The following is a 14,924-nucleotide window of genomic DNA, read 5'->3' as shown; positions in this document are numbered from 1 at the left end:
AGTTACAAACATGTTTCAATTTGGTCATTGAACGAATGCGTCTAAGGTCTCCAGTTAGACGTCTGATCATTTGTAGAAATAAGTAATCTTTACCTGAAAATCAGCGTTACACATGGAAGCAATTGTATTACCTAGCTGCATGCCCACAAATATAACTGTACTTGACATTGTTGAGATTCGTTTCAAAGTGAAAGACGATAGACTTGATTGGAAGGGTCTACAAAGTGTGCCAGGTAAAACCAACGATCACACGGTTTATGCAGCAAAAGCGACTGCCCTTATGCCACTCTCTTGTACGGTCGGTAAATATTTGCTTTTACGCAAATATCGATCGATTACCGTCACACTCCTAAATTTTTAATACAAACGCTTACATGCTGTTGGAGATTCCAACCTTTCTCCCCCTTTGAAAATGTAATCGTCTGATCTACGTCCCACATGGGCTCGTGTCGCTGTTGGAAATGTCGAGTCGTAGGCCCGACGGCGGGAGATAAGGAGATGAGATCAGGAACACTCGCAGATAAACGATTTACATTAGAGGAATGAAGCATGCGGATCCGACGAGCACCGGTACACATTCGTGTGTTGATATTTTCTGTTGGACTGGTTACTCTGACATCATGGCGAATGTTTTGGCTGTCAGATTCCCCCCAACTCCCGAAGGAAAGCCTGGAGGGGGCCGAGGGGAATCCCCCAGACCTTGGCAGTGTTTGGGAGACCCAAGGTAGGAAGCGATGGTTATTCGTTTTGCAGGTTGCTGTGAAAGTTATTGATTGCCAAGATCCCATGGGTGTCTTACGTGGCACAAGAGCTGTACTGTTTATAGAGCTGCGGTCTTGCCCTCTCGCTGTACTGTTGTATAGTGATTGAAATCGCTCATGTGTATTATATTACAGGTCTAGGGGCAGCCGAGGTTGTGAATGACGCGACTTACACGTTTCTATGCTGACGGGGAGAAACATCACATGTATATAGGTTCAGAATCAGAGTCTAGGTGATTTATTCAAGGATATACCAACAAAGCAACCTCGCCTTTAAGCAGGTGATAAGGGCTGTAACGAATCACTATCAATACCAAACGGTCAACGTATTTATTTAGAGGGAAGAGGTGATATCAACATTGTTTGAGAATGGATGGTACAGTTTTCATGACACTTGGGGTACAACAGTTTGCAAATGCCTTTTGTTTAATTGACATACATTATGCAATAAACATATAAAGAAAGCTGGTAGATCTCTGCTGTATCATATTGCCTTACTATTCAATGCCATTATTAACTTTGAATACATTCCAAAATCATTTTCTATAGGTCAAATTCTTCCTATACACAAAGGCCTTGGTAAACCAAAATATGACCCTGCCAAATATAGAAGAATAACAATGTCGCCTGTATTAAACAAACTCTTTGAAAGACTTCTTCTCAACAGAATAGAATCTTGGGTAGATAATAACATAGAATTTCCCCATCCTTTGCAATTTGGCTTTAGACCTCACTATGGTGCTGAAACGGCTGTACTTACGTTAACAGAAAATATTGCATACCATGAAGACTTAAAACTTAGGGTCCATGATATTACAATGAAAGGATGTCGATTGTATACTGTGCATTCATAGATAATGAAAAAGCACTTGATCGGGTATGGCCTGATGGATCATTTATTAAACTGTATGATATAGGAATAATGGGTAGACTAAGGAGAATATTGACTCTCCTACACTTCTATGAAATCATTTGTATACTTTGACAAATTTAAGTCTGATGCATTCCCCTTGAATCAAAGAGTAGGTTGAGGTAGAGTAATGTCTGCCTGGCTTTTCATGCTATTTATTAATGGCGTTCTATATGAACTTGGAAACTCAGATTCTGGTTTAATTCTGCCATGGGGTAAATGTCCTGGGATTCTTCTTGCTGACGACACTACTTTATTGAGTATCTCAAATAAAGGCCTGCAAAATCTTCTTGATGTCGTTCAAAACTATGCTCATATGTGGCAGCTAAAATATAATGTAAGCAAGAGTGCAGTTCTATACTTTGGATGCCCAAACAAAAAGGTTCAAACCACTAATGTATCAATTGGCAATATGCATATTCAACCAAGGAAATCTATTAATTATGCAGGTGTATATCTTAGTAAGGATAAATCATCACTTGAACGCACAAAATCTGCATGTGAAAAGTTACGTGTTCTCATCAACACTAACCATAATAATGGGTTGTACTTTGGTGGTCTGAATCCAGTATTGTTGTATTGGATGCTATCAGCATCATGCCACTACAGTATTACATAGATAAAAGAGCACTCTACTTCTTTGGAAAGGTATGTATAAGCAAAAGCAAAGTATAACTGTGTTTTTAAAGTAATGTTTCTAGTTCGCCTGGGTCAGTTTATGTGTACAGATAGTTTTACATGCCATGTATGGAGTAGAAAATCTCCGATATATAATATGCTACAACTTGTACAAAAGTATAACCTAAATGATACACTTGTTAACTATGTCAGTAATTGTCAATTTATTAATAAGAAAGGCTGGTCTAAGGCCGTGAATGATGCTATTAAATCTCATCGAGATGATGTATTTTATGTCCACCTTAATTCAAGACTCAGTCTTATAAATGTATTATGGAACTAGGAAGAGATGAGTGGGCAGAAGTAATAATTAATGTAAGCCGCTTTATAAGGAAATGGCGATACCAGCTAAAAACTTTTATGTTTATGAACTTGTGTAAATATACCTCCAATTCATGTTAAACATGTAACATAATTATATCTGCATATTGTAATCTTCATTCAATTGGAGGGAATCTATCTATCTATCTATCTATCTCTATCTGTGGGTACAATAGTTTGCAAATGCCTTTTGTTTAATTGACATACTTAATGCAGAGAAGAGTTGCATGGGGCTGGGGGAGGGGGTGGGGGATTAACCCACACCCCTTCCTTCCCCATTTTAACTTTTACATAACATTTACAGATTGGATGTTGTGCAGGTGATTGGGTGTTGAGGTATTACAATGCTAAATTCAACTCATGTTGAACAACAGCAGTCAAACACAAGGGGCTATCCAGGAGTATACAATGTGATCATAAAGTTCTCCTTCCCTTTTACAAGCTGTATATGCACTCTTGAAGACAATGTCACTGATTCATACCACACTCATTATAGTTACGTATTCTTGAAGACAATGTCACTGATTCATACCACACTCATTATAGTTACGTATTCTTGAAGACAATGTCACTGATTCATACCACACTCATTATAGTTACGTATTCTTGAAGACAATGTCACTGATTCATACCACACTCATTATAGTTACGTATTCTTGAAGACAATGTCACTGATTCATACCACACTCATTATAGTTACGTATTCTTGAAGACAATGTCACTGATTCATACCACACTCATTATAGTTACGTATTCTTGAAGACAATGTCACTGATTCATACCACACTCATTATAGTTACGTATTCTTGAAGACAATGTCACTGATTCATACCACACTCATTATAGTTACGTATTCTTGAAGACAATGTCACTGATTCATACCACACTCATTATAGTTACGTATTCTTGAAGACAATGTCACTGATTCACCCCCACTCATTATAGTTACGTATTCTTGAAGACAATGTCACTGATTCATACCACACTCATTATAGTTACGTATTCTTGAAGACAATGTCACTGATTCATACCACACTCATTATAGTTACGTATTCTTGAAGACAATGTCACTGATTCACCCCCACTCATTATAGTTACGTATTCTTGAAGACAATGTCACTGATTCATACCACACTCATTATAGTTACGTATTCTTGAAGACAATGTCACTGATTCATACCACACTCATTATAGTTACGTATTCTTGAAGACAATGTCACTGATTCATACCACACTCATTATAGTTACGTATTCTTGAAGACAATGTCACTGATTCACCCCCACTCATTATAGTTACGTATTCTTGAAGACAATGTCACTGATTCATACCACACTCATTATAGTTACGTATTCTTGAAGACAATGTCACTGATTCATACCACACTCATTATAGTTACGTATTCTTGAAGACAATGTCACTGATTCATACCACACTCATTATAGTTACGTATTCTTGAAGACAATGTCACTGATTCATACCACACTCATTATAGTTACGTATTCTTGAAGACAATGTCACTGATTCATACCACACTCATTATAGTTACGTATTCTTGAAGACAATGTCACTGATTCACCCCCACTCATTATACCATCTGGACCTCATTAGGCTGTGGACCCTTGTCTTACTATTGGGATAAGTACGGTACCGTGACAGTGTTTCAGTTGCAGCCGATGTTTCTTACGTCATATGTGGTGCTGTGGTCTCATTATTGGGATATGTACGGTACCGAGACTGTTTCAGCCCCAGGATGTTTCTTTTATGCTGTCTGATGCTGTGATCCTATTTTTTGGAAATGTACGGTACCCTGACAGTGGTGCCGTGGTCTTGCTATTCTGCCATTAAAGCTATGTTATCAGAGAGCCGAGGCCATTCTTGGCATCAATCTATGTTGTAAGCACATTGTTTGTTGATAAGAATAGCCTCCTGGACATGCGAGTGAGATGGTTGAAGTGGTAATCCGGATTAGTGAAGGTCAATTACATGATAAGTTGTCCCTTGTCCCTCAATTTCTGTCCTTACCCCAGAGTGAAGGAAAACTGGATTAGGCAGATAAAATTTGGTGATGAATTGTGGGTTGTGAAAGAAGTGCTTCTGAATAAATATGTTCTTTCGTGATAATCATCCAAAAGCAAAGATTAGATACTGAAGGAGGACCAATAAGAAAATCAGCATTCTAAGATATCATGCTATCATTCAATATGACACTCAATCCATTTTGAAAATGTTTTTTTCTGACAATACTAATTACTGGTATTATTGTGAAAGTTGATACACAGCAACTGATCATATCTCAAAACCTACTTGAAAAATAAATAATAACTACCTGAAAAGCAAGCACCTGTCTTTTGAGTGTAATAAATGCAAATTTTCCATGTTATAAAACCATGACAGTGTGGATAAACACAAACTAATTCAGGTGAGCTTCTGGGCCCCACTTTCACAGCAGCCTGACGTTAGCAGCTGGTTCGTTTTTCAAACAATGAAAAACAAAGCCTCTGCTAACTTCAGGCGACTCACTTAAGCTCACTGTGTTTGTCATCATTTATTTGTTTGTTAGATATGTGCATCCATCGAAATGCACGTGTCTTTATTTCAGTGTCAGTTTGGTACTTGTCCATGATGAAAAGTATATCCATGTATTGATACATTGTCACACTGTGGTGTCCCCACCAGTAAAATATATTGCTTTTGATATCAACTTTGTTAAAATATGTTGAACAGTTTGCTGGTGTATATAATATGTGTATATGCCAGAAAAAAATGATTTTACTTCATCTTTCAACCTGTGAAGATTTGCGGTAGAATATGTCTTCCGCAACCCATGCTTATCATAAGAGGTGACTATGGTTGTCCTAAGAGGAGACGGAATCCGGTGGCCAGGCTCGCTGACGTGGTTGATGCATGTCATCGTATACCAATTGCGTAGATCGAAACATGTATAGGTCATCGTTTGTTTTATACCATATTCTCTGAGACAATGTTAGATCATTGACTTGATTGGTAACATGCACATTAAATCAAGTGAATATTCTGAGAATGATCCAACTGTTGTAGGATGTATATCTGTATCATATCCGTATCATATATCTTTAAAAATGTTTGTGACACTTATCCTGTCTGGAGGGAAGGGATTGAGTGTTCAAAGTGCCCATCTGTATGTACATATACTCTATGATTTCATATTGTTTATGCCATGAATATACTTGTAATAGAAATGAGAAACACTATCTAACTGGGACAACAGGTAGAAATCACTATCAATACATTATTCAGTTCCTACATTTCTTCCTCACCATGTATAAACCACGTATTGTAAAACAACCCAGCCATTAAGACATAAAGCACCAGTGATACTCTTCGCATGTACCGTATCATGTTTTCTTCTGCTTTATGTCTGTCTCTACCCTGTGGGATTCCAGGTTAGAGTGGTCCCTAGCAACCTATGCTTGTCATAAGAAGCTACCAAATTGCTCAGGTTGTCAGCTAGATGACTTGGTTGATAAAGTGTCACTGTAACCCAATTGTGTGGATCGTTGTTCACAATGTCAATTACTGGATTGTCTGGTCCAGGCTCGATTATTTACAGGTCCTGACCACATGGCTGGATTATTGCTGAGTGTGGCATTAATCAACAAACAAATAACAAACTGTCTCTAATTATGTCATTTGCCTGTTGGCTTATGCAGGGATGAAAATCTTCTGCAGAAACGCGAAGATTAGTGACCACAAATTTGTTAAAATCTGATGGCTTCCCCCCTTAAACACCCCCAAGATTATGGACCACACTCCATTGCTAATGTGTATCAACTGAAAAGGAATATATCCATTCTCATCTCTGAAGATGAAGGTCAATGTGGTCTGAAAATAAGGGACAGATAGTTTCAGGAACATTTGGAATGACCCTGTTTTGATTTAAGATGTACTTGAACTGTGGGCAAATGTTTCGGCCCAATTTGGAAGTGAGAGTGGATTTTAGTTAGGTCTTGCTGCTGACTCTCAAGGCAAGCTGGGACAGCTGTCCGGTAATCAGAAGATTTGGCGAGCTGACTTTAGATCAAGCCCTTCCTCTCGTTACATTCTGATAGAAAATTACCTAAATGAACTTTTTGAGTGAAATCATTGACGTTGAGAATCCACACCCACATTTAGCAGTTAATCGGCAATAGGTAGATAGATCAGCCTTCGTCTCCTCTGGCATCTGAACATTACTGTCTTCCAAAGGTTCTATGTAACTATGTTAACTCACTTGTGGATGCAAGTGTACACTCAGGATGGACATCATTAGTTCCATTGTTCCAAAGTTTACATAAGCCTTTCAGTGTGAGATATATTGACCAAAGTAACGATGTGTACTGTGCATAGATTTATCCAGATGGATGTGGGTGTGGGTGTTGGTATTGGTGGGTGATTGCTGGTGGGAGAAGGTGGTTGGTATAGGTGGGTGTTGATGCGATGAAGTGGTAGGTGTGGATGGGAAAGCTGGGCTTGATTTATTGAACTGGATTTAACTTGCACCAGGTGCATGTTTGACATGAAAACCTTAATGCACCAGTCAGAAGCGGGTTGAGCCCTGGTCCCATAAATGTATCAAAGTAGATTCCACTGTTACATAAATTAAGGATGTATTTCTGTAAAATGTAATAGGAACATGTGCACATTATCTTGAATTACCCACATTTTGATGAAATCAAAACCAAGAAAGCATGGCAAATTACAAATAACCAGGGATTAGTGATATGGTATGGTATTGCCAGGAGGTATTGGGTGAACAATTAGATGTTAGTCAGACAGATGTATTAATTAGAGGTGTAACAATACGGGAGGGTCGCGATACGATACGTATCGCGATACAGGGGTCGCGATACGATACGTATCACGATACAGTGTTTACAGATACAAGCTAAGCCAAGTTGATGTCTTTCTGCTCTCTAAAAGATGTGACAAGTACAGTTGAAGAAGATATAAGGTGTTTATTTACTGTTATAGCAAATTGTCAGCAATACAGTATGTTTTACTGAAACAACAAACTGGCTTTGGAACTGTTAAAAGTATTTCACCGGCGCATCCCCCCCTTTTTTTTTAATTTCGAAAAAAAATCTTTATTTCTGTACAAATTACCACCAAAGACAATAAATAGATCTTAATTGTGCATCCCCCCTTTTCAAAAAAGCTGTATCCGCCCATGTATTTCATGTATTTTCTTGAGTATAATGCGCACGCCCCTCTAGTGGGTTCAATATTTTGGTAAAAAAGAAATTTAAATATTATGCGCAGACACAAAGTACACCATACCCCTTCAGCGAAGTCCGGCAAACGAACGGGTGATGAGAAACTTTGTCAGTACAAATTCGAAATTTGAGATAAAAAATCATCAGACATGTTGATTTACCGTTTAAATTGTATTTTTTGTTCAGCTAGGCATTGTTTTATATCCAGGGATTAAGATTACCTAGTGTATTTTCTCGTAAACTAAGCCGGACACAGCAATCAGCTGTACATGTACACACGTTTTCTTGGAATCTACCGGTGATTCGGTCAAGACACACCCAATGATATAACTTTACAGTATTTTAATGCAAGGATCGGCAAAAGTTGTATCTGAAACTATTTTTTTATCAGGAATAATATATTCCAATATCTTTTTAATTTAGATGCAGCTTTTACTAAACATATTTAAAATAATAATAACCCTAAGCGAAGCAGCTGATCGCTATTGCCGGGTATTATTTTTTACATGGAACCAGTCTGACCAATCACCGTCAAGGCTCCCGTGCACGTGATTGCGAGAATTACGTGTTGACATAGAATCGTCCAACAAAAACAAATATGACTTTTAACGAATCAAAGTATGGCATTTATGATATATGTATCCATTATCTGTCAACTAAAATTCCTTTCAAGGCGTCAGTAGCGGTAATCTGGTGTGTGGCTATAGGGTGTCTTGCTGTAGGTGTGTGGCTATAGGGTGTCTGGCTATAGGGTGTCTGGCTATAGGGTGTCTTGCTGTAGGTGTGTGGAAGATGGTGTCTTGCTGTAGGTGTGTGGCTATAGGGTGTCTTGCTGTAGGTGTGTGGCTATAGGGTGTGTGGCTATAGGGTGTCTTGCTGTAGGTGTGTGGCTATAGGGTGTCTTGCTGTAGGTGTGTGGCTATAGGGTGTGTGGCTATAGGGTGTCTTGCTGTAGGTGTGTGGCTATAGGGTGTCTTGCTGTAGGTGTGTGGCTATAGGGTGTCTTGCTATAGGGTGTCTTGCTGTAGGTGTGTGGCTATAGGGTCTCTTGCTACAGGTGTGTGGCTATAGGGTGTCTTGCTGTAGGTGTGTGGCTATAGGGTGTCTTGCTGTAGGTGTGTGGAAGATGATGTCTTGCTGTAGGTGTGTGGAAGATGGTGTCTTGCTGTAGGTGTGTGGAAGATGGTGTCTTGCTGTAGGTGTGTGGAAGATGATGTCTTGCTGTAGGTGTGTGGAAGATGGTGTCTTGCTGTAGGTGTGTGGAAGATGGTGTCTTGCTGTAGGTGTGTGGCTATAGGGTGTGTGGCTATAGGGTGTCTTGCTGTAGGTGTGTGGCTATAGGGTGTCTTGCTGTAGGTGTGTGGCTATAGGGTGTCTTGCTGTAGGTGTGTGGCTAGATGGTGTCTTGCTGTAGGTGTGTGGCTAGATTGTGTCATGCTGTAGGCATGTGGTTAGATTGTGTCTTGCTGTAGGTGTGTGGCTAGATTGTGTCTTGCTGTAGGTGTGTGGCTAGATTGTGTCTTGCTATAGATTTGTGGCTAGATTGTGTCATGCTGTAGGCATGTGGTTAGATGGTGTCCTGCTATAGGCGTGTGGCTAGATGGTGTCCTGCTATAGGCGTGTGGCTAGATGGTGTCCTGCTATAGGCGTGTGGCTAGATGGTGTCCTGCTGTAGGCGTGTGGCTAGATGGTGTCTTGCTGTAGGCGTGTGGCTAGATGGTATCCTGCTATAGGCGTGTGGCTAGATGGTGTCCTGCTATAGGCGTGTGGCTAGATGGTGTCCTGCTATAGGCAGTTTTTTTCTATTTGTCTTGCATCTTCACTGAATCATTATAGCACAAATGTGCTTTTCTGGAAGCATTGCACACAAATTAGGTTTGTGGTGAGGACATGACTCTAATTCTGTCTTGAAATATATAAAAAAAACATGAATTCAAGAAACATGGTGCTAAAAATCAATTAAAGGTTGAGGCTACTTCCAAAACGTGTCACAAAGCTGTAGAATATGTGTCACATGCCCTATTATGGAACATTTTGCCCAGTTAATGTGGATCAATGTCCACCATTGACACTTGGCTGGCTGCTCTCATGTAACTGACGCATTATATAACAGTGACGCATGTCTATTTTCCATTCTTTCACCTATTCACCTCAGTGATCAACAAGTTGGGGACTGTCTTCAGTTCTTCACAAGGGAAGATATGACTGGACTAATACTATATGCGATTAGATCTCAACTAGCTCATTCCACTTCGGGTATGGGGTGTTTATTAAAACGCCAAAGAGACCTTTTTTTCTAGGATTTCAATCTACTTTCAATGCAAAAGTCTTAAAACATGTACAGCCCAGTACTTATTTACAGACTGCTGTGATACACATGGAATATTGCTAACTGCAGGATAAAACAAAAAGACAAACATCAGTGAAATTCACGTCACATTTCCAAAACTGAAACATTTATTTTGAAATAGAATGTTCTCAACTTGAATTGGGATATGTTTTGTTCCAATTTTTTAATTTTTACCTAGAAATGCCACAGGTCTCTATCTAGTTACCAACAATAGTGCGAAACTATACATGTATTACTTAAGCTCAAAGAACACTTCATAAACTTTCCACGTTACCACATCTTTTTGTGTAGCAGTGTTTGGCTTTTCACCATTCCACATTAATAGTTTCTTGTTTATTTTAGGGTTGTCACGGCACTTGATGATGACCCTGCCCAACTGCACACCACGAGCAGTAGAACAGTTTCCCAAAGGATTCTTCACACAGCAACAGCGCCAACAAGGAGCCATAGCGGTCCACATCCTCATCTGCATATACATGTTCATGGCCCTGGCAATTGTGTGTGATTACTATTTTGTGCCTTCCTTGGAAATTCTCTGTGATCGTAAGTATGAGTGGTCTGCTGGTGCTGGACGTGCATGTAGGGAAGACAGAATAGCTTGGAGAAACATGTCTACGTTACACTGGGCATGAACATGATGATGACCAACACAGATGTTTATGAATATTTCAAAGTCAGTTTTGATGTTTTGGTATTTGATATTAAAAACTTCAGCAAAATATTTACATTTTAATTTTTTTTGTTAGACATTTGCAACATCTGTTTTATATAATCACTGATGTCAAAACAACCCACATCCAACTTAAACTCTTCATCGTGAACCGTTTTACTGCAAATACGTACAGCAAAACCTACAAGCTATGAGAAACTACAGATATTCTGTTCCCAGTGAATTAAGCTTGTAAGTGCAGCGCCTTAGAAGGAACTTGTAATATTGTTTCTCAAGGGACAGATACCCCTTAATTAAGTAAATTGTGAGTAGGTTATTCTATATATTGCCAATAGTCTGAACAGGCCCCCTGCAACCTGTGCTGGTTGTAAGAGGCAATCAAAAGGATAGGGTGGTCAGGCTTAGTGACTTGGTTAACTGGTACCCTGATGGCGTGGATCGTTGTTCACAATATAGATCACTGAATTTTCTGGTCCAGGCTCGGTTATTTTCAGGCCACTGTCATATAGTTGGAAGATTGCTGAGTGTAGTGTTAAACATCATAACAAACAAGCAGACAATATTATGTTGATGTTGATATGACATGTGGCTATTGGCCACTTCACAAACAAATCTTAACATCTAGCCAATCAGCATGGAGCACAAATTGTAATGCTCACTGAGAATTACTGAAAATAATTTCACCTATAGTTGTGCCTCGTTAGGTAATATAAGGTTTTGCACTCTGATGCTTATGAGTTTGATTTAAGAAGACTTTATATGGTCTAATGGGTTAAGATTCAAATTCAGTCATAGTTTGAATATGATTACTAAGCTTGTTAATTTGCTATCAAGTAAGAAACATTGTGAAGCTTTCACCGTAGAGCGAACTATGACTTTGAAAGTAAGTCAGTGGACACAGCGGAAGAGAAAACATTCTGTCCTCCTAACTTCATTGTTAGCCCCATTTTACCTTAGGCTGTGTCACAAAGTGGCCGTCAAGAACATTACTGGGACAGACTGACTGACAGTCTGGAGGATATGTCTGTTTTGCCATGGGCATGGTTTGTTCTTGTAACTTGATTTCCAACAATGGCTGACCTTTCGATTTTAGCCATGCCTTCAGCTTGACTCTTTGTTTTCAGCTTGTTGACTGTGGTGTCTAATTCTGGAGTCATATAACTCTCTGTCTATCCTCTATAAGTCCTGTGTAAGTCCTGTGTAAGTCCTGCGTAAGTCCTCTATCAATCCTGCACCTTCACCAACAAAACTAGGGGTCCAGAGGACCCACAATTACTAATGTCAAGGGTCTTCATAGGAAAAGTGAAATGAAATGGTCTAGTGTACAGTAAGAATTAATAATTTCTTTAATTACAGGAACTTTATGTTTTTTTGTTAAGAATTTGGTACAATGGTTATTATTGTGCATCCTTCAGGACGCAATATATATTTTTTCTGCGTCCATTCTATTCATTTGTGCGTATTGGACGCACATTTCTGTGTGGCGTAAAACCCTGATCCTGTATCAGTCCTATACAAATATCGGAAATCAACACTTATACCTCGGATACTGCTGAAATAGAATCCTGCCTCTCCAAATACCATGTTTATCTCATCTCAATAACACAGAGTATTGAATGTTTTCCTTCACACCACTAAAACCCATGAAGGTATACACTTTTCTGGGCACTATATTCTTCGTTTCCCATGAAATGTTTTTCTAGTTGAGAGACAACATAAATGCAACAATTTCCATGGGCTGTAGTTTTGCATACATAGTTTGGGAAATGGTATTTCCCCAACTCTACTGTATATTTATGTTGTGCCTGTCTTGTCTGACTGAGATGATTGCGGTGTGGAAAGGTCAGCGTCTCACACTCGTCACATACTGTAACGTTATCATTACACAGTGGTACACATTGTCATCTGAATACTCCCCAGGGAGCTGAGAATGCAATTAGGAATTACTATTGTTTTGTTGACTGGGGTAATAATGTCAGGAACTCTAAGCATATCCCCTTCATGGTGTGTGGAGTCCTGCACAGTGTAATGTGTCTAGTATTGAGGAATAACCCATGTTTGGCTCAACTTGGCCTTGTTCCATGAAGTGGTTTAAACCCCAGGACTAGCAACAGCCATGTGTCAAGAGTTGCATCATGCTAGAGCTCATTTTGTGAAATTCGTAGAATAATGTGTCTGTATGCATGTTACCGCTACTGATATACCAATGCATGTCCTGTTACAAAAAGTATGCACAACATTCTTTAGCTTGCATATTGTATTAAACAACAATCTTTTTCCTATTGGGGTTTGCATTGGAGCGACCTACACATGTTATTTGGAACCAAAACAAATTCTGAAAGTTTTTATGATTTTGCCAAATGAAATTATGTTCGGCACAAAAAGGTCTAATCTATAACCATAGAACAAGACCCATGAAGCCTGTCGTTCAGTGTACACCATGCGCATTACAAATATATTGGCCAGCTTAAATGCAGGACAGACATCAAAGCAAGAAGTTAAAGATTCTCATGAATGGCAAATGGTCTGTATGAAATCTCTGATTTTGTGTTGTATTTATTTTAATTTATTTATTGATGTATTTCAACTGTGAGGCTCTAGTTTGTTACATTGTTGCTGTATTTTTAGCCACATAATGCACACATAACGGCACATTCGTTACAAATAATGTACAAGCCGCAAACATAACTCATATAGCTACTTGACAGGACAGTTGGTAACCCTCCGTTGCAGCATGTTTGTTAATTAAGTACAATTAACTTGTTTCACCGTGGGAATGCAGACCTCCTACGAGGAATGTACACTGTAACAGAACCTATTGTAATGAAACAAGCTGGATCTTCCAAAAATTTGTGATCGCAGTTGTCACAGGTGTCCTGGGTGGTAATGTGTTGTCTTTAACTCACCTGCATTTCGAAGGTGTGAGGGAGCTCATTGTACAGGTCATTATCTCTTGTCTATCGTTGGACCGATGACTTTCCACCAGCTCTATGAATGAGCCTCAAACCTTATGAGTATATTGAGAATCGTAATGGGACACAGATTGGCAGTACAATGTGGCTATTTTTTTTCTTAAAAATGAAACAGTTTAAAGAATATTACAATGACATAATCCTCTGATTAATTAAACAGATCTCATTACGCAACTAGTTTACTATAAAGCAGTTCTTATTACTAGCAGATTATTTCAGTACATATGACACTTAGCTCCATGTAGCTGGTAAGCACCAGTGCCAAGGAGGTGTTTAGTCCTGTGTTGGCTTGTGTCGAGCAGGGGTGGATGGCCGCCCAGGGGAATGTGAACTCTAGCCAGATACTATTGTTTAGTCATCTTGGGTATGATTGACTCTCCAGTTACATCAGATTTCTCCCATTTTCAATCTGTAAGTCAGTGATGTGGCACTATTAATGTAACTTTTTTGAAGTTGGAGCACTGAGTAAGGATAAGATTTATGGATGAACAACTTCTTTACAACAATTAAGAGCTACATTCTGGTGTAGGTTTTAACACCACTTTCTTGATAAAGGTCTTAGAATCTACAATGAAACGTCGCTCTTAATTGTAATAAAGAAGTTGTTCATCCATAGATCTTATCCTTACTATTAATGTAGTTCGATCCAATAATGATTATGGTAGCATTCCAGACAGCATGGGGGATATAGTATGGGAAAAGAAGTGGTTTATCTTGGGAGGATGTTTCAACAGTGGCAGTAGTATTTGTGATAGGTGAAAACAATATAGTGCAGCAACAGCTAGTGTGATAGATCTGTGGTTGTGTTATGTAAAAGTCTGTTGATATGTTTCCTACTGGTCTGAGATTGTGTTATGGATTGTTCCATGAATGTTGTAGATCAAGATCTGAGATTGTGTTATGAAGTTTGGGAATGTTCAAATTACAGATCTGTGATTGTTATGAGGTCTGTGAATGTTCAAGTTACAGGTCTCAGATTGTGTAATGAATTTTGAAGCCATAAATATGTTTTGAAATAGTTCTGTAGATA

General features: G+C 38.9%; 1 protein-coding gene across 2 annotated transcripts in view; it reads left to right on the top strand.

Moving 5' to 3' along the window:
- The first annotated feature begins 451 nt into the window (after positions 1–451).
- LOC139452220 (probable sodium/potassium/calcium exchanger CG1090) overlaps positions 452–14,924 on the top strand; it is a 76,524-nt gene continuing 62,051 nt past the window's right edge. For both annotated transcript variants that reach the window (XM_071233611.1, XM_071233610.1), the window contains exons 1-2: positions 452–724; positions 10,595–10,795. In XM_071233611.1, coding sequence (XP_071089712.1) covers positions 550–724; positions 10,595–10,795 — 376 coding nt within the window. In that variant the 5' untranslated portion in view covers positions 452–549. The remainder of the gene's footprint in view (positions 725–10,594; positions 10,796–14,924) is intronic.

Source organism: Haliotis cracherodii, unplaced genomic scaffold (assembly GCF_022045235.1).
Source record: "Haliotis cracherodii isolate W230 unplaced genomic scaffold, xgHalCrac1.p SCAF_9, whole genome shotgun sequence".
NCBI classification, from domain to species: domain Eukaryota; kingdom Metazoa; phylum Mollusca; class Gastropoda; order Lepetellida; family Haliotidae; genus Haliotis; species Haliotis cracherodii.
The sequence above is the reverse complement of the archived record's forward strand: the minus strand, read 5'-3'. Positions and strand labels throughout refer to the sequence as shown.